The sequence below is a fragment of the Sceloporus undulatus genome, chromosome 4, assembly GCF_019175285.1.
Source record: "Sceloporus undulatus isolate JIND9_A2432 ecotype Alabama chromosome 4, SceUnd_v1.1, whole genome shotgun sequence".
Taxonomy (NCBI): Eukaryota; Metazoa; Chordata; class Lepidosauria; order Squamata; family Phrynosomatidae; genus Sceloporus; species Sceloporus undulatus.
This window is the reverse complement of record NC_056525.1, coordinates 13,772,470-13,793,494: the sequence shown is the minus strand read 5'-3', so window position 1 is coordinate 13,793,494 and position 21,025 is coordinate 13,772,470. Positions and strand designations below refer to the sequence as shown.

Below are 21,025 nucleotides of genomic sequence, written 5' to 3'. Positions count from 1 at the left end.
ATAGTTATACTATAATAAGCTTCAAAAGTCAAATAAATGTGTGGGAAGATCAGTTGCCACTTTAGAGAAACTATTCTAATTATGAAACAAGTTAAATCACAAAGTGATTGAAAAACTTAATACAAAGTGTTTTTTAAAACAGGCCCAAATATTAATTGCTTTTAAAAATGTACATAGGGCAAGAATATGACAGTATTTCATTTTTTAAAAATTATCCATAGTGAAATACATTTGTCCCTCCACATTCACTGGGGTTAAGGATGCAGGACCCCCATGAATGTGGAAAAACCACAAATAACAAAAATACTACGCTTTTACCTGAGAGAACACCTCTCTAGGAATCTCTGGGTCCTCCAGTGCAACTCTGTGGTCAACATCTGCCAGATATTGGCCATAGAATTACACCGGAGTAGCTACAAATGCCTAGTGAAGTGTTCTCTCTAGAACTCTCTAGGTCCCTCTTTGTGACTTTTGGTTAAAGTTGACCATAGAGTTGCACTGGAGGACCTAGATATTCCTAGAGACAACATATCAATAAAATCAGCGAATAATCAGAGTCGCAAATGTCAAAGCCACAAATGTGGAGGGACGAGTGTACAAACAATTCACACGGTGTATAGAGTTTTCCTTTCCATTATATGCTTCTCAGTGCAGGAACAAAAAGAGAAGGATCACAAACAGGAGAAGCACCTAAGGCTGCATCCTCTCTGCAGAAAGAATGCAGTTTGAGACTGCTTTACCTTCCATGGCTCCATGAGATGGAATTCTGGGAACTTTAGTTTTGTGAGACTTTTGACTTTCTCTGACAGTGAGCTTTGGTGCCACAACAAACTACAATTGCCAGAACTCCATAGCATTGCGTTCATTATTTCTAGATTATTTCTACAGTGCAGGTGGAGCCAGGTGATTAGCCCACGTAGTTATTAAGAGTCACATCTCCTCTTAGTTTTTCTTGGATAATTTGCAGGAAAGTAGCAGACTCCCCAGGCTGAATTAGATTAGGTCCCACATCATCACCACCAACATAAGTACCCACAACAAAACATGTAAATGGAGCCCATACACAGTAACATGTCCACTGGGACATGAGTGGAAACATCCACAACAATGATGACATCCACTGACACAGGCCTGAGTCTCCACAGCAACACACACACCACCTCCATCACCTGAGCCAACCCAGGAAGTTGCATGAAGAAAAACTGCATATATACCTACACAGTAGATGTAAGTGGTGAACTCGCCACGGGTCAGTGTAAGAGAGGTGCCCCAAAGAAGAGATACAAGGACCCCCTGAAACAACATCTCAGGCTTGGCCAAATTGATCACCAACAATGGTCTGCCATGGCCTTGCATTGGGAGGCATGGAGACGCACTATCTACGATGTTGCAACCTTTTTCGAAAACTCACACCGAATGAGTCTCGAAGAGAAACGACAACGCAGAAAGAACCACAATTCGGAAACATCACCCAAGGAGACTGCTGTGCTTTCTGAAACTGGACTTGTTTATCTTGGATCAGCCTTTTTAGTCATCAACACGCTTGTAGAAAATGTGGGATGAGTCGTTCCTGAATCTTCGTTTGCAAAGAAAAGCCAGAGAGAGAGAGCGATGTAAGAAACTTGAAATATGTACAAACGTAGAGATATAGTATCCAGTTCCTTAATGGATATTAATGGTGGCCATCACAGATAGGAGGGGGGCAGAATTTGTTCAGACCATATCAATAGGTAGGCATAGGCAGCCCATTTAAGGTAGAACATCTAGGAGTATAATTCAAAGACATTACAGGCTGAATTTCTGTTATCCAGAATCCTGAAATCCGAAATACTGCAAAAATCAAAACTTTTTAATGGATGGCTGAGATAGTGAGTACCCAGCTTGTTGGGGGCAATTAGCTTACAGTTGTAAACTGCTTAGACCAGTGGTTCCCAACCTGTGGGTCGGAACCCCTTTGGGGATCGAATGACCCTTTCATGGGGGTCGCCTAAGGCCACTGGAAAACGCCTATTTAATTACAGTTATGAAGTAGCAATGAGAATAATTTCATGGGTTTGGGTCACCACAACATGACAAACTGTATTAAAGGGTCGCGGCATTAGGAAGGTTGGGAACCACTGGCTTAGACACTGTTAATTCAGTATGAAGCAGTATATAAATGAAGCTGTTTGTTTTGTTTTGTTTCGTTTCTGATGGTTCAGTGTACCTGCAGTCTATGTGTACATGGTGTATGTAAAACTCAAATGAATTTTGTGCTTAAACTTTAGTACCATCTCCAAGATATTTCATTAAGTGCTTATATGCAAATATGGGTATTCCATATATACACACGCACACACACACACACACATATATATAAAATAAAAGCCCAAGATAGAAAAGTTTAGGGATATCTGTTTAGAAGTATATATTTAAACAGTTCTATCCCACCTCCCATTCCAAAAATGTCTACAGTATAAAATATTTTCTCTAAAAAATAGATTAAAAATCTAAAAGGACTCACATTGAAAAATACACTTGGAAGAAGTCCATGTAGGGAAACTTCAGACTGAACCCGACATTCAGTGCTAAATTAGAAGGAACTAATTGGTTGCTGGGCTTCTTTTCAGTTTGGATGCAAAAACATCCAAAATCCAAAACATTTTTGGTCCCAAGCATTTCAGATGAGGGAGATTCATAAGATTCACTTACTTTTATATCATGGGTGCTGTTTGAATGTCCTTACCAATAGCATGTAAATATCTTAGTCCACCTATAACAGATCCAGTTCAAAGTTGGCCTAATGTTTCTGTCTGAGATGATAACACAAGACACTGGAATTATTTCACTAATCAAGGAACACATTCACTTCTTATTGGCAATATCAAAATGATACCACATGCTTTTCTTCTGAAATTCTAGGTTCTTATGCTCCTGTAGAGCTGACTGAGCAAAAATGAGGTGCCAAACTGTTCTGGAGCAGCCATGGAATTCTACATCACAATTTTCTGGCAATGATATATTTTTGATGTATGCACACTGCATAGTAATATCAGTTTGAGATACCACTTTAATTCTCCTGGTTCCATCCTACAGAATGCTAGGACTTGCAGTCTGGTGAAATACTCACTTTTCTCAGATAGAAAACTCTAAGGTACTCACATGATCGATAGCACTATAGCTTTCCAGTAGAGAATTCCACTTACCAAGTGACAGATCTCAGGATTTTATAGCATAAAGCAGTCTCAAACTAGTATAGTTGCACAGTGCAGATACATTTGATTGTTGGAAACTTAAGCTTGAATGGTGGAACCAAAGGTTGATTTGGTCTCCTGATGTATTGCCAAAGATCTCTTCTTCCTTCAATGCAAAATCACATTAGATTTACATGGGATCTGAGGGTGCTCCACACTGCAGAACTAAAGCATTCTGAGACCATATAGCTGCATCCAGTGGAATCTTAGGATTTGTAGTTTAGTGAGATTCAGTGTGACATAGTGGTTTCAGAGTTGGACTGCGACACTGGAGACTACATTTTGATTCCTCATTCAGCCATGAAACCCACTGGGTGACCTTGGGCAAGTCACACACTCTCAGCCTCAGGGGAAGGCAATGGCAAAGCTCTGAACGTTGCCTGTGATATCACAAGACAAAACAGCTCATGGTAAACACAACAGCAACTTTAATTTGTCTATAGAGCTCATGAATTTAGGAAAGCTCCACCCCCCATACTGCATTGTATTGCATGAATCCAGTTGACGTTTTCTCCATCAGAATTTGGGGAAACTACTTTTTTGAACTAAAACTCCTAGAGCTAGCTCCCCAGCCTGCATGGCTACTTGCTATTCTGGTTGGGGGAATTTGAGAGTTGAAGTACCTGAAGTAAGGTTTCCAAGTTCTGGTTGTGGTGTCATATTATCATTAAAAAACTATGCCCTACATCAAGGCTGAGAGAGCCTGCATGGCATAGTGATTTGAGAGTTGGACTATAACTCTGGAGATCAGGGTTCAGTTCTCAGCTCAGCCATGAAACCCACTGAGTGACCTTGGTCAGGTCACATGCTCTCAGCCTGGGGAAGGCTATGGCAAACCTCCTCTGAAACCCTGTGATAGGGTTGCCATAAGTCAGAAACTACTTGAAAACACACGCATTAAGGCTGAGGAGTCAGCATCTATTTTGGAAGTCAACTTTCAAGAGAGTCAGTTGAATCCAGAGGATGCTGTTAGAATACAAAATTAATGCAGTTTAACAATGATTTACTGTCTTGGCTCCATCCTATAGAACCCTGGGATTTATAGTTTGTCGTGGCACCAGAGCTGTCTGACAGAGAAGGCTAAATAGCTCACAAAATTACAGATCCCAGAATTCCTTAGCATTGAGCCATGGCAGTTTAAGCGATGTCAAACTGCCTTAATTCTGCAGTGTAAATGTAGCCTTAAGCCATGCTTGGAGTGGACTCACTAAAATCATTGAGGCAAGTAAGTCAAAACTAACAAGACTTGTGAATTATGGTGGGTTAACTCTAAGCATAACAATGCCTCAACCCAAGCAAATAATACCTCTGGAAAATGGAAATCAATTCCAGGTTTCTCTGTACGAAGCATGGAAGTGATGCAGCACCCAGATATTCTTGGACTGGAAGTCCCAACAGCTGCTTTAGCCAAGTGAGGAACACTTGCAATTGAGGGCAGTTAAAGTCTAACATCTGGAAGGCAGTTTGATTCCTAGCACTGTTTCACGGTAATATGTAATATAATGATGTGTGTGTGTATATACAGTCGGCCCTTCTTATACATGGATTTTATATACATGGATTCAAGCATACACGGTTTGAAAATGTTCCCAAAAAGTATACATTTCAAATATCAAACCTTGATTTTCCATTTTTTATAAGGGACACCATTTTGCTATGTCCTAATATTTAATGGGACTTGAGCATACACAGATTTTGTTATACACAGGGGATCTTGGAACCAAACCCCAGCGTTTAACAAGGGTCTACTGTAATAGCATATATAATATGTATTCTATATATTATAGAATATATAGTATACTATATAGTATATAGTAATCTAGCAGTATGTAGGTGAGCAATGCTACATATATTATAAAACCTTCTCCAAAAACACAGACTAATTTCCTTTGCACCTTTTGCTGGAATATACTGAATTTATATTTTCTTAAAGAACTTAAATAGCTTTGTTGTTGCTTTCCATCAAGCTGACTTCATCTTAAGGCAATCTGTGATTGAGAGACCTCAGTGTCTCCCTACTCAGATCTTGCAAACTCGGGGCCACCGGCATTCTTGAATCAATCCACCTGTAGCACAGCCTTCCTCTTTCCAAGTAATGCAGTCTGAAACCACTTTAACTGCTTTAAAGGTTCAGTGCTATAGAATTCTGGGGTTTGTAATTTTGTCAGCTGTTTAGCCTTTCCTGTCAGAGAGTTCTGGTGCCCCACAGATTTCCAAAGGATGGCACCATGGCGGTTAGTGGTGCCAAACAACTGCATTATTTCTGCAGTGTGGATGCAGCTAGTTAGCAAACAGATTGTGAAGAGTTGAGTGAGAGATGATATAGCGAAAGGAAAGTCTTTGTGTTTCGGGTCAATCAGGACAATTAGGTTCAGCTAGGATTATCAGACAGTGGAAGATTTAGTAGGGTGTGCTAGACTCAATTTAAATGAGTTAAATAAGTAACAACAAGCATGGTGCAATGGTTCAGGTGTCGGACTAGAACCCTGGGAGATCAGGGTTCAAATGCTGGCCCAGCCAAGGACTGATTGAGTGACATGGTCACTCCACCTCTGGGTGACCTTTGGCAAGTCACACTCTCTCAGCTTCAGAGAACGGCAATGGCAAACCTCCTCTGAAGAAACTTGCCAAGAAAACCCCATGATAGGTTTGCCTTAGGGTCACTTTAAGTCAGAAATGACTTGAAGGCACACAATGACTCAACCTTTCAAATTCTGTGCCCATAGCCGCCTGTAACTGCTTGCTGAACTGGATTGTGCTACAGAAAGACAACAGTCTTTAATGTTTTAAAAGTATATTCTGCTGGTAAGGAATCTTTTAAAATATATATATGTATGTATAGTGGCATTGTGGTTTGAAACGCTGGAGACCAGAGTTCAAATTACAGCTAGACTTGGAAACCCACTGAGCGACCTTAGGCAGGCCACACTCTCTCAGCCTCAGAGGATGGCAACATGGCAAACCTACTCTGAAGGAACTTTCCAAGAACTAAACCTTTTACATTCGGCAACCACAATTATTTATTTCATTTATTTCAAAGATTTATTTCCCGCCTTTCTTCCACACAATGGGATTTAAAAAGACAGAAGTACAAAAGATAAAACGGTTAAACATTATTGATATAGTCTGTATCTGTAACTTCGTGCTTCAGAAAGATGGCAGTCTTTAATCTAATGTTTTAAAAGTATATTCAGCTGGTGAGGAACCTATATATAAAAAATAAAATTTAGTGAGTTCCATGAGTGTTTGATGGAGAGCTATATAAATGGTAACGGTTTGTACTTTTAACATGTTATATTTTAATTTGCAACTGTTTTAACTCTTAAAACTGTTTAATTGGTTTGTTAAATTTTATATTTATATATTTTAATGTTGTTGTACTGCTTTTAAATTGTATTGTTTTATACTTGTTCTTCGCCGGCTTGAGTCACTATATTGGGAGAAAGGCAGGATATAAGAAAATGATGATGATGATGATGATAATAAGTGTTGGAACTTTTTCTTTGTCCTCCATGGTGACATAAAACAAAGTGTTATTTCATAGTTGTTGTTGTTGTGTGCCTTCAAGTTGTTCCCAAATTAAGGCAACCCAAAGGCAACACTATCATGGGGTTTTCTTGGTAGGTTTCTACAGAAGGGGTTTTCCATTGCCGTAATCTGAGGCTGAGAAAGTGGGACTTGCCCAGGTTGGTCACCCAGTTGGTTTCCATTATTATTATTATTATTATTATTATTATTATTATTATTATTATTATTATTTTGTTATATCCCTCCTTTCTCCCAATGTACGGGGACTCAAGGCGGCAAACAAGTATGAAACAATACAAGTTCACACAGGCTTTTAAGGAATTGTTATAAGGATGGGCTGAGATGTTGTAACGTTTTTTAAAAAATTGATACAGTAGTTTTATCTCTTTAAAATGTGTTTCATTCTTTTAATAACTGTTTAAATATTGTAATAATTTAACTGCTTTTAATGCATTTTTAATTGTACAGTACTATTTTTTAATGTTGTAAAGCCGCCCTGAGTCCCAGTTCTGGGAAAAGAGCAGGATACAAATAATAATAATAATAATAATAATATGAAAATACATAAATATAAAATTTAAAAAGCAATTAAACAATCCTCTAACCTGACCATGACTTTACTGTATTTAGATATGAGGTGTGTTATAGGTCTTTTGTATGCTTTTAATGTTAATTTTACATTGTTTTAATTATTGATTTTAACTGTGTTTTTTTAATTACTGTAAATTATTTTAATTTTTTCTTAATTTTGTAAGTCGCCTCGTGTCCTTTTTGTGGGGGAAGAAAGGCGGCCTAAAAATGAAATGAATAAGACTGAAAAGACTTTTGGATGCCTTTATTTAAAACGTCAACAAAAGGAACCATACGCAACGACTTAAAGCTCAAAGCCGCTGAAGTCGATTTGCTTGAATCAAGGGAGGGATGATGATGATGATGATGACGACTCTGTTATCTATGCATCATTTGTGTGAGTTTGGGCGAGTGGCAGCAGGCGACGCTGGACCCAAAGGGTCACGTGACGCACCATCCGCGCTGTTTCCAACTTCCCTTAACCAGCCTTCTCAAATAGTGGGGCAGGCCCCCAGGGGGGGCACGAGGCTCCGTAAAGGGGGGCACGAGGCTCGGTTATGCAGAGGTGTACTTATAACAATTTTATAGACAAATGATACTATTTACAGTCGCGCGGGGGGCACGAAATGTTTTCTTCTCCTAGGGGGGGCATGACAGAAAATAATTAAGAAGCACTGCCTTAACCTGACCTCCTTCAAACCGCCAGCCTCGCGCAGAGAGCGAGCCCAGGGCGGCATGGCGGGCCCGCCCGTTGCTCCCCCTGTTTTCCCCCTCCCCAACTCCTCCTCTTTCCTTTCTCTGTGGGCGTTCTCACTTTCCTCCCCTTTTTTCCTTCCTCCCCGCCCGCCGTCGCCGCCTTCGCCGCACTATAAAAGAGCGTCCGGCGCGTTTTCCTCCCTCAGTCTGCAGTAGAGACGGACGCCTGCAGGTTGTTGTTGGCGGTTGAGAACAACGACGACGTCGCGTCAACGGCTACTTCAGTCCTGGTCTCTGGGCCTTGTTGTCCGGATCGCTCCCCGCCGCAGACGACGACGACGACGGCGCCGCCCCTTTCACGGGGCCTCGGACCCGCCGCCGCCGCCGCCAGACTCCCCGAGGCCCTCTCCTCTCCTCCTCGCCGATCCGACGGCGCATGAGTTCGGGCACTCCGTACATCGGGAGCAAAATCAGCCTCATCTCCAAGGCGCGCAGATCGCGACGAGGGCATCCTCTACACCACATCGACACCGACAACTCCACCGTCGCCCTCGCCAAAGGATGGCGCGGCGGCGGAGGGAGGCAGAGGGCGGCTGCGTGGAAAGGCGGGGAGGACAAAACAAGGAACACGGCCGAAAGAGGAGAGGAGGCGGCGGCTGGAGGAAGGCAGGGGCGGGCGGGGAGGCCCTTAATGAGGCCTAAAAGCTCAGCCGAGAGGGAGGCGGAAGGGAGAGATGGAGAGGGGGAGGGTCTTATTACGGCCCCCAAACCTCGGCCGAGGAGGAGGAGAAGAGAGAGAGAGGCCAGGCTGGCGCGGGGAGCCACTGAGCGGCGGAGGGCGAGGGAAAAAGCGCCTCCCCCCCCTGGGCCCTTTCTTTCTCTCCTGCTGCCCCGGGGAAGGCGGGCTGGGGAGGAGGAGGAGAGGAGGAGAGGCAGTCGCTGGGCTTTAAAGGGCGGGTTTTCCCGCAATGGGCCCAATGTCTCTCTGGGCATCCACACCGGAGCAGGAATCCCGCTTCGCCTGCGGCCACAGACACTTCCATCCTAGAACCCAGAGCATTCAGCCACGGCCCTTAAAGTGGCGCCAGACTGGCTTATTCCTCCAGTGCGGATCCTCTCTCTCTCTCCTGCATCTCTCTTTACCTCTCTTAGCATCATAGAATCGGAAGAGACCACAAGGCCATCCAGCCCAACCCCCTTCTGCCATGCAGGAATCTCAGTCTAAGCATCCTCGACCGATGGCTCCAGCCTTTGCTTAAAGGCCTCCAAAGAGGAGACTCCACCAAAACCCCGAGGAAGGAGTCTGTTCCAGCCCTTTCTGTCAGGAAGTTCCTCCTAAGTGTGAGGTGGGAATCTCTTTTCCTGTAGCTTGCATCCATTGCTCCAGGTCCTAGTCTCTGGAGCAGCAGAAAACAAGTCAGCTCCCTCCTCAATATGACATCCCTTCAAATATTTAAACAGGGCTATCATATCACCTCTTAACCTTCTCTTCTCCAGGCAAAACATCCCAGCCCTGAGTCGTTCCTCATAGGACAAGGTTTCCAGACCTTTTCATCATTTAGTCGCCCTCCTCTGGACACATGGCTCCAGTTCTCAATGTCCTTTGGAATTGTGGTGCCCAGAACTGGACACAATATTCCAGGTGGGGCCTGACCAAAGCAGAATATAGTGGCACTATTACTTCCCTTGATCTAGACACTATACTTTTATTGATGCAGCCTAAAACGCATTGGCCTTATTAGCTGCTGCGTCACACTGTTGACTCATGTTCAGTTTTTGGTCTACTTGGACTCCTAGATCCCTTTCACACGTAGTTTCATTCAGCCAGGTGTCCCCACACCCTCTCTCTCTCTCTCTCTGTGTGTCTCGTGTCTACACGGCTGTTAGTCCCAACTAGAGAACAGGCCTTGTATCACCTGGGGTGGTGTGTGTGTGTGTTGTGGGTCTTGTTAAATGTCTTTGAGAGATTGACGCCTAACAGTTGGAGATTTAGACCAGGATTTTTCTAGATGGAATCCCCCGCCTCTCCCCAAAATGGGCTTTAAAAGCCCCCTCCACACATGCCACAGTTGTTGATTACAACTAGAGAAGACGCCTTGGGTTTTTTTTTTTTTTGGGGGGGGGTTGCCTTGTTACATTTTCTTTAAGCAGTTGACACCTAACAGTTGGGATTTTATTTGTGGGATTTAGTTTAAGGATGGGAGGTAAGGGGATTTATGTATTTGATTTATGTATTTTGTTGTGCTTCTCTTGTTGCAAACCTGCCTTGATCCTTTCGGAGAGGCAGGATATAAATTAAAATTATTGTTGTTATTATATTATTATAAATTAAAATTATTATTATTATCTCTCCCAAAAGGGCTTTAACCAGCCCCCCCTCTCTTTCCACACACAGTAATCCAACTAGAGAAGGGCTGTGTGGTGTGTTGATAATGCTTTTGAGAGGTAGCACTTAAACAGTTTGGGATTTAGGCCAGGTCTTTCTGTAGATGGAATTTTTATTTATTTGTGGGATTTATTTCCTGTCTCTCTTCCAAAAGGGCCTTTAAAAGCCCCCCCTCTGTTTGTCTCTCTCTTACCACACACACAGCCCCACAGCTGTTAGTCCCAGCTAGAGATCACGGCTTGTCTTAGTGGGTTGGTGTGTGTCTTGTTAAGTGTTTTTGAGAGGTAGCCATTTAAAACAGTGGGATTTAGACCCCAGTATTTTGCCGATGGAATGTTATTTATTTGTTTATGGGATTTATATCCCGCCTGTCTCCCAGAATGGGTTGTAAAGGGGAGGGGTTTCATCCTCAGTGACCTATTCGTTTGGCTTCAGAACCCTCTCACTCATACAGAGAGACCATGGATCTTAGTCCAAACAGAAAAAGTGCTGTCTTGTTAATTTTTTTGAGAGGTGGACACCCAACAGTTGGTATTGGGCCAAGATTTTCTGCAGATGGAATTTTTTTTATTTATTTATTTAGGTATGAGATTGATATTCTGCCTTCTCCCAAAATGGCCTTAAAGAGTGGTTTCACTTAGTGGCCCTGTTTGTTTTGCTCTGATAATATCCCCCCCCAACACACAAACACATGCATGTCGCGGCTCAGTCTCAACTAGAGAAGACTCCTTATCTCAGTGAAGGTCTTGTTAAATGTTTTTGATGGGTAGACACCTAACGTTTGGGATTTAGGCCAGGGTTTTATATATATGAAATTTTATTTATTTATCTATGGGATGTATGTCTTGCCAGGGCTGTTAGTCTCAACTAGAGAAGATGCCTTGTTTCAGTGTCTTGTTAAATGAATTTGAGAGGTCAGCAGTTAAAACAGTTGGGATTTAGGCTGGGTTTTTCTGTAGATGGAACTGGCTGCTTCTCTTTCAGGAAAGGAAGTCAAGAGACCTGTGCTGAAAAAATAATCCACTTTGAAACCAATTTAATGACCAGCACTTAATGCTATGAAATCCTGGGAACTGTACTTGAATGTGGAACCAGTTTGATGTGGCAGCCGTTGTATTCTCCATTACCCTGTACAGATGTGAGAGCTGGATAGTAAAAAAGGCAGACAGAAAGAAAATACTCATTTGAGATGAGGTGCTGGAGAAGAATGCTTGAGAATACTGTGGACAGTCAAAAAGACAAACAAATGGTTCTTTGAACAGATCAATCCAGAAATCTCTCTACAAGCCAAGATGACAAAACTGAGGCTGTCATACTTTGATCACATAATGGGAAGGCATGGATCACTAGAAAAAAACAATAATGCTAGGAAAGGTAGAGGGTAGTAGAAAGAGAGGAAGACCACACACCAGATAGATAGACTCAGTCATGGAGGACATGGGAGCTAATCAGAGCGGTGGAGGATAGGGGGTCTTGGAGATGCCTCATTGTCATAAATCGGGGTCGAATCGAGAGCAGCTAATAAGTGGCACCAGAACTCTCTGACAAAGAAGGCTAAATGTCTCACAAAACTACAGTTCCCAAAATTCCAAAGCATGGAGCCATGGCAGTTAAAGCTGTGCCAAACTGGATTATTTCTGCAGTGCGGATGGTAAACAGGACGCCATGGGGTGAGGTGAGACTAAAAGGTTAAACTACTTTCTCTTTGCCTGCCCTCCCCTTGGCCCATCCTTTCATGGAGAGAGAGTATATAGGAGGCTGCCTGGCGATTTATTTTAGTACTGCCGCTTTTAATAGATTCATTGGTACTAAAGGAAGAGAAAATGTACACTTGCACTTTCTCCCTTCTGCTGGAGAGCTCAGCAAATTATTCAGATGCTGTAAATGATGGCTTTTAAATGCAGAGGGGGTGTGTATACACCCCTTTCACAAACCTTTGCCAGATCTGTATTTAGGAAAGGGGATTTTTTGCATACTTGGTGATAAGAGAATTAGCTTTTTAAAATTTCCAGATATAAGATCTCCAGGCTACCTAGCTGTTCCCTTCTTCCCGTCTCAAAGGTGCCAGCTTGACAATGCTGACGGACGGACGGGGGGGAAGGGGAGAGCATTCTGGGGCGAAATAGTCAGGGGTAGGCCTGCTCGAAGAAATAGGTTTTCAGCCCCTTCTTAAATTGGGCTAGGGAGGTGGCTAAGCGGAGCTCAAGGGGCAGCGAGTTCTAGAGGTTGGGGACCGAGATGGTGAAGGCCCTCCTAGAGGTGGAAGCTAATCTAGCCTTTGGAACTCTTAGATGTTGCTGCTCAGATGATCTGAGTCTGCGGGGTGGATTATATGGAGAGAGGCGGTCCTCCAGATACCCTGGGCCCAATCCATTTAGCTAAGTGGGGAAAGAGGTGGAGTGAAGGAGAAAGTCATGCAGAATAGAGAAGCTACAATCCACCACTCTATCCTCTTATAGGCCTGACTGAGATGCTTCTCCATTCTGCATGATTATCTCCTTCACTCCACTTCTTTCCCCACTGCAAAGAGATCCTTTGGCTTTTTGTGGTTGTACTGTGAGTTTTTAATCTCAAGGGTTTGCGTGAGTGGGAAAACTCCAGCAATCTTGCACATAAACCTGATCCTATTAAAATTGGAGGGCAGTAAGAAGAAAGGAAGATCATGCTCTAGATGGGTAGACTTAGTCAAGGAAGACGTGCATGAGTCTGCAAGACCTAAGCAGGTAATTTGGAAGTCTCATGAGTCAAAGTTGTTTGTAAGGTGGCTAAAAACAAAGAAGTGCTAGGAATAATAGTGTAAGAAAAACTCTTTGGCAACTGCCTGCTTTACTGGGGAAGGAAGTATATGCTTCTCTCACAATTAGCAAGTGGTGGGTATGGTTCCTTCTTATTTTCACTTCATCATTTTGAGAATTAGGAGACTGTTTCCTTCTTTGTCTCCCTGTGTAATGAGGAAGAGTAATATTCCTGAATTGCCCTAATTTGCAGGGTAATGGCATGAAAGTAGAAGGCTCAAACTTCTCTAGGGCCTTGGCTTTGATAATTGTGAAATGACCTAGATTCTTGCAAGTGATGTGACTCCAGGGACTCTCATAAAAACTTAACTCCTAGGTTTTGGAGGCTGTAAGCGTAGACTATGCCATACAAGTGTTTGCTGGCATTCTTCCATACACAGTGGTATTGAGTTGTGTGTCCTGCCTCAGGGTTGTCCCAGCACCACACTCTCTTGTTTCAAGTTTAGATTTGTTTTTTAGAGGAAAGGACAGACAAAGTACTTGTATTTTGCTGTTGTAGATTGGTCCTGAAAGTTGGGGTCTGTGTTCTTAGAAGTTTAAAGCTAAACTGGTTGCCTGCTATTTATGTTTTATGTGGAGACTTCATCCCCAGTTTCTGTAAAAGACATGGACTTGTCAGTTTCCTTCATCCACTTTTGCCTTGGAATTGTTATTTATTATTTATTTTATTTATGGGATCATTACTGGTCTGTCCATGTATCCCATAATAGTGATATTCTGTATACAAGAAAAAGTAATATTCTGTATAAAAATATAAATGTGATGTTACTAATAAAGTACTCAGGTCTTTGGATTGGGGAAAAGAATGAAGCCAAATAGACCCATTGGGCTTGTGTTCAGCTGTGGCTTACCTGTTCCATGAGTCAGCTCCTTATATATGGCAGTCTGGTGGCAGCTAAAGGAGACTGCTCCTAGCTTGGCAAAACCTGATTGGGAAGCACTAGCATATTGACGATGTTCAAGTTGGTTACTTGGCAGTACAGTGGTTACGTGTGTTGAACTGCAGGCAGTCTCTGTTCAAGTTAGTTTTTTCCACCAACATCTTGGAGTAATGTGGCCTCTTAATTAAAAAAAGATGGTAGACCAGATGTTAGTCTTATGGTTTCTGTACAGAGTTAAGGAAGTATTTAAAGCCCCTGAGCTTCCTTTAAAACAATTGTAAAGCTGAGCAGCAGGACTGTGTAAAGAGGGAAATAAACCTTTTTATGCTGCATGTCTGGTGTCTAATCCCATTCTGCTTGATTCAGAGAGACGAGGGTGACAGCAGCAATTTATCAGTTGTTCCTTTGCATGATTTTGTATCTTTTCTGGCCTCCTTACCTTCTGGATAAACCCTTTGTCCTATTATGTTGCATACTGTGTCCAGTTCTGGGCACCACAATTTAAAAAGGATGTTGAGAAACTGGAGTGTGTACAAAGAAGGGCGACTAAAATGGCGAAGAGTCTTGAAATCATGCCCTATGAGGAACGACTTAGGGAGCTGGGAATGTTTAACCTGGAGAAGAGAAGGTTAAGAGGAGATATGATAGCCCTGTGTAAATATTTGAAGGGATTTCATATTGAGGATGGAGCAAGCTTGTTTTCTGATGCTCCAGAGAATAGGACACGGAACAATGGATGCAAGCTCCAGGAATAGAGATTCCACCTCAACATTTCTGGGACCTTCAGGACAGTAAGGGCTGTTCGACAGTGGAACGCACTCCCTCCTTGTGTAGTAGAGTCACCTTCCTTGGAGGTCTTTAAACAGAGGTTGTGTGGCCATCTTTCAGATATGCTTTGATTGAGAGTTCCTGCATGGCAGGGGTTGGACTGGGTGGCCCTTGTGGTCTCTTCCAATTCTATGATTCTTGGCAGGTTGTTTCATAAAGTACAAGTGGAGATGGTTTTTGGCTTTCCTTTTAAATTTTATATGTTTTGAAATACAAACGGTTGTCTTTTGTTTATAACTTGGAACCAACCATCTTCCCCTAGTTTCCTAATAATATAGGCTTCCTTATGTTTGTTTTGTTGAATAAATAGCTAGGTCTGGTGAGGCCTCCGTCTCTCAAATCTAGATTTCAATATACCCATGCTTCTGGTGCAGCCAGTATGCATTTCCACAAGAGTAACAAGTCATATGTCTGATTTTGAGTTCAGAAATTGAACCTCTCAGCTTTCCCTCAATTAAAAATGTAAAGTTGAGACAGATTATGCAGCCTCCAGAATTGTCAATGACTTGGAGGAAAAAATTGGGGGAATACTTATCAAATTTGCAGATGACACCAAATTAGGAGGAATAGTTAATACTCCAGAGGACAGGATCAAAATTCAAAAGCTGGGCCACAGCTAACAGAATGAACTTCAACAGGGAGAAATGTAAGGTATTGCACTTAGGGCGAAAAAATGAAATGCACGGATATAGGACAGGGGACACCTGGCTTAAGGAGACAACATGTGAAAGGGATCTAGGAGTCCAAGTAGACCACAAGTTGAACATGAGTCAACAGTGCGATGCGGCAGCTAACAAGGCCAATGCGATTCTAGGCTGCATCGATAGAAGTATAGTGTCTAGATCAAGGGAAGTAATAGTGCCACTCTATTCTGCTCTGGTCAGGCCCCATCTGGAATATTGTGTCCAGTTCTGGGCGCCACAATTCAAAAAGGACATTGAGAAACTGGAGCGTGTCCAGAGGAGGGCGACTAAGATGGTGAAAGGTCTGGAAACCATGCCCTATGAGGAACACCTAGGGAGCTGGGTATGTTTAGCCTGGAGAAAAGAAGGTTAAGAGGTGATATGATAGCCCTGTTTAAATAGTTGAAGGGATATCATATTGAGGAATTGAGCAAGCTTGTTTTCTGCTGCTCCAGAGAACAGGACCCGGAACAATGGATGCAAGCTGCAGGAAAAGAGATTCCACCTCAACATTAGGAGGAACTTCCTGACAGTAAGGGCTGTTCGACAGTGGAACACACTTCCTAGGAGTGTAGTGGAGTCTCCCTCCTTGGAGGTCTTCAAACGGAGGCTGGATGGCCATCTGTCGGGGATGCTTTGATCTGGATTTCCTGCATGGCAGGGGGTTGGACTGGATGGCCCTTGCAGTCTCTTCCAACTCTATGATTCTATGTAATTTGTAGCATCTTTGATAAATATAGCCAATGGTGAGGAATGCTGAGAGTTGCACCTGAAGAGTTGCACAAGTATCTTGTTACAGAGAAGCCTTGTGACAAAATTGGTTTCTGTGGGTGAGGGTAGCAGCTCATTTCTTACAGGTGACATGTTTGAATGGAGCACAGAGATGGGCAAAGGGCTCTTGAGTTGTTTTCCTTCAGACTGTGGCCAGACACAGAAGCTTTGCTCTTCACTCACTACTAATAACCAAGGCAGATAAGAAACAGCAACTGAGGTGATTAAAGCAAGAACTCTGTTGAGGACCATGGCAAAGGACATTTGTCTGTTAGTAACAGGAAAAAGAGCATAAAGTGCTTATCTGAGGAAGAGCAGACTAGTTCTAGGCTTCCCCTTCCTGGGTCTTTGATTGCCTATCCTTACTATGTAGTGCTCCATGCAAGTCAGAAACAGGTTGTTGGGGAATGGACCATTGCCCAGTGGTAGTGGTAAACACTTGCTTTTTGTGTAGATAGTTCAGTATGTATAACCTGGTACTGCCAATTAAAGGAGGAGGTAAAGATGATAGGGAAAATATCTGTGTCTTAGCAACCTGCTGCCAGACCCAAGATACGTTAGGGCCCGGCTTTCCCCACTCACAAAATAGGAGACATCAGGGGATTTGCCACTCCCCAATGTCATCAGGTCCCTGGATAAAGTGGAAAGTAGAGCTTTTCCAAATTGTGCCTCCACCAGGGACCTAACTTCACTCTTCTCTCTGTCTTCACAGAGATGTAGCAAAGCTAGTCAGCTGTGCTTGGCTGGCTTTGCTGTTATTCCCCATGCAATGAAGAGAAGGGAGGGATAAAGTCTTAGATCTGCTAAAGGAGATCGTAGGGTTCCCTTAAGGATAGCTTTTAGGATTACAGCCTGTCACAGAATCCTGTAGTCCAGACAGGGAAACTCTGAAAACCATATTAGGCCCATTGGCAAGAGATTGCCATCCCCTGTTGTAAATGTATGTGCAAATGGTCTGACCTGGTTTCTTTTGATCTCAGTCAGAAGGTCAGTGAGTCCTGCAAAAGAAGTTATGTTGAAGGAGGTGGGACAAAGTCTGTAATCATACTAAACAGTAAAGATGCTGCTTATTTGAGAAGTAAAGACAAAAATTGGGATTGATGACCTTAATTGACCTCTACAACGGGTATAGTGCTTTGATAATGTTGTTGACCTCATGCTTTGGCATGATATTCTTGAAAATGTGTTGAATGGATTTCAGTCCCATTTTTTATATGTCCAGTGAGTTCATACTGAATATATAATGAAACTATGAATAGAGCAGATTTTTTTTTAAAAAAGCATTAAAATTTCATCAAGGGGCTTTGGAAAATAAGAGTATTCAGTACATTCCAGTTACACTTTTACCTGCAAAATAAAGGAAAGCATTTAAAATGCATTATCTTCAGTCAGTAATGAGACTTAACCATGAACTGACCCTTTTTGTTGGCTTCACTCTCTATTTCTGTTATTAATTTCAATTATGTAACATTTAATCTTTTAAAAAGGCTCCACTCTGAAGAGATCAGGTGTTGTGTGTATTTCACCAAGCTCTTTAAAAGAAAATTACTTCCAATAAAGACCTAGGAAAAAAGGAGAAAAAGCAAGAATAAATACAAAGTATGTGTAAGAATCAACATTATTCTCTATATTAAAGATTTTTGAGACTTTAATTAAAAAATACAATTAAAAAGCTCATTGTTTGGTGCCAAAAAAGAATAGCACAGGTGCTAGCTCTTGGAAGGAGAGTTGCTTAAACAGGATGCCTCTTTGAAATAAAATAAATTAAAAATCATCTTGGCCAAACAACCAACTGTCGATTTCAAATGTCTAGGAGTTGTTTACTTGGGAGAGAAACAATTTGAGTCATCCCAGTCACACAGTTTCATTGTTATTTTTTTTAAAAACAAAAACTGTGGTTTAAGGTGCTAGATGATAGATGCTTCCCTAGAGTATCTTGTCTCCATTCCTACAGCAAGAGTGCTGAATAATGCAGGGTAAGGGGGCAGGAGACAGACTCTAACATGGGTTCGCAAGTACTGTATAAAACAGCTGGCTTCATTGTTCTGATCAGAATGCAGCAGGCAAGGTCAACAGAAGTTCTAACCTCTCTTTCAAAAAGCTAATTTCCAATTTTAGAACTGAAGTTGTAGTTGAAATGGTCCTAGAAGGTGTCTGGAAGCCACTTGTGTAAAAGCAGTAAATAGCATATTGTGCTCAAACCATGTAACACTTTGCTTTTCTTTAATGCTAAAAGTGCGCTCCTTTGGAACGGAAGATCGTCCTACAGACCGTCCGGCACCCCCGAGAGAAGAAGTTTATGAGTATATCATTTTCCGAGGGAGTGACATCAAAGATATCACTGTATGTGAGCCTCCAAAAGCGCAACATAATCTGCCACAGGATCCTGCTATTGTCCAAGTGAGTGCTTCTGTCTGAAATGTTAGTAGTGGTTCCACCTACCAAAGTAAGCTTGGATCACCATATTTCTTTGGGGATGGCTAGAAAAATGAAAATGATGGTTATTTGGGTGGTAATTCCACCTAAGTGTAGCTGATCTGTCCTCACCCAGTAAGAACAAAAATGGCTGTCATTCTCAAATGACCAAGTAATAAGCAGGAGTTGATTTATTATACAGTAGGTCCTTGTTATCCGCTGGGGTTTGGTTCCCCGTGGATACCAAAATCTGTGGATGCTCAAGTCATATTAAATACAATGGCATAGCAAAATGGTGCCCCTTGTATAAAATGGAAAATCAAGGTTTGCTATTTGGAATTTATACCTTTTGTGTATCTTTCCAAGCTGTGGATGCTTGAATCAGCAGATAAAAAATCCGTGGATAAGGAGGGCCAACTGTATCTGTGGTTAGAATTGAGACTTGGTTAATGTAGTTGACAGTAACAAGCTTCTTAGCTCTAATAAATATCATTGTCTCACACACCGAGCACAAAGATTCGCAGCCCCAATTTGGTCTTTCTAGGGCGCAAAAGCTCCTTTTTCCACCTTGGAAAGGGGGCAATAGTTACAGCAGTGCAGCTTTACAGTGCTCCTTCAGCACTGCATTGTACAGACACAGCGCCAGAGGAGCGCTGTGCAGTATGCCCTGGGAGCGGACGCTGAGGAAAAACCAATGAAACATGTTACAATTAGAGGGTCCAGATATGGATGGCACAGATATCTATTTTATGACAAAGTAAAAGTGAATAGAGACTTCAATAATCATTGTATTTCGGCTCTCCCTTTTAAGAGTTAGAACAAAAATAAAGCCTACATGCTGCAAATACATTCCAAAATGGGCCTCTCCCAATGAAGCACTATTTAATAGAGTACAATTAGATGCAAATAAATGGATTACATATGAAGATTTGTTGGATAGAGATAAAAAAGATATGACATTGAAAACACAGGCAGGTTACAGACGGGCAGGGGAGGACGTCTTGGAGGTGTATTCAGCTGAATGCGGAGCCTCCAGAAGGCCCGCCCCGGGGGCATGGCTCAGGTGTTGGAGCTTCCACACGGGGGGCAGTGAAGACGCCTCACCTGGGTCCGTTTCGGACCCGGAGTTTCCAAACCGCCGCCTCGGAGTACGCTGCAAAAAGAGAGGCAGCTTCCGCACGGGCGGCCCAAAGCACGGCTTTTTTTTCTTTTGCCGCATGAGAAGTGCGCAGCTGCGCAGCTGCATCGCTAAGCAGCGGCGGCAGAAAGCCTGTCTGTGCATTTAAAGCACCCAAGCCCCTTTAAACTTTTTCCCTGTGCAGTCTAAAGCTAGGCAGGAGTGGTGTGAGGTAGCAATGTCCAAACTCTGTCCTCCCAGGCGTTTGGACTTCATCTCCCAGAATCCCAGACCACAGGGCAAGGTGGCTGGGGATTCTGGGAGATGAAGTCCAAACGTCTGGAAGGACAGAGTTTGGAGATTGCTGCTTTGGGGACCAGTGAGCCAGGCATGGTGGGAGGAAGGGTAGAATAGAGTAGATAGGGCTGGGAGGGAACACATGCCCTGGGAGGCAAAATGATGTCTTTATGAGACATCATGGGACCTAGTGCCTTGTCAGTGCTCCCTGCCCCTTGATCCCAGGCCCAGGCCCCCTGTAGTTGCCCTTTGCTTTTGGGGGCAAGTTTAGAGGGCATCAAAAGGTCTTGGGCACATTCAAGCTCCGGGGTCTCTTTTTTTTTCCTTTGCCGGCTGGCGGATGCGCAGCTGCGCAGCGCTAAAGCAGCGGCGGCAGAAAGCCTATGGGCATATTTAAAGTGCCCAAGCCCCTTTAAACCTCCCCCCCCCCGCTCTGCCCAAAAACAATGGTGGTCTCCTGCCAGCTGGTGATCAGCTGGTGTTGGCATCCTTGTCCACTTGCACGTTGCCAATGTCACCAGCATCATGGATGCCTCCTCTCCTTTGGTCCCCGCGCTCCTGCTGAATCTGCAATGCGCAGCCACAGCTGTCTCCGCTGCCACCGCTGTCCCCCTGCCATCTCCCCTCACCTCCTTTGTACATATGTCAATATTTACAGTTTTAGCGTTTTTTATTGTTAGGTGAAAATGGCAGAGGAATGTGTGTAGGGGTGCACTTTAAAGTCCAAACTTTCCAAGCAGCGCATGCGTACATGTTGCTCTAGGGTTAGGGTTAGGGTTAGGGTTAGGGTTACGAGGCTTAAAATGCGCCGCAGCTGTGCCTCAG

General features: G+C 43.0%; 1 protein-coding gene across 5 annotated transcripts in view; it reads left to right on the top strand.

Moving 5' to 3' along the window:
- LSM14B (LSM family member 14B) overlaps positions 1–21,025 on the top strand; it is a 42,382-nt gene that overhangs the window by 8,043 nt on the left and 13,314 nt on the right. For 3 of the 5 annotated variants that reach the window (XM_042462661.1, XM_042462660.1, XM_042462659.1), the window contains exons 1-2: positions 8,464–8,587; positions 18,608–18,771. In XM_042462661.1, the coding sequence (XP_042318595.1) occupies positions 8,464–8,587; positions 18,608–18,771 (288 nt within the window). Of the gene's footprint in view, positions 1–8,463; positions 8,588–17,948; positions 17,971–18,607; positions 18,772–21,025 lie in introns of those variants that run through there. The other 2 variants (XM_042462663.1, XM_042462664.1) reach the window with 2 other exon arrangements.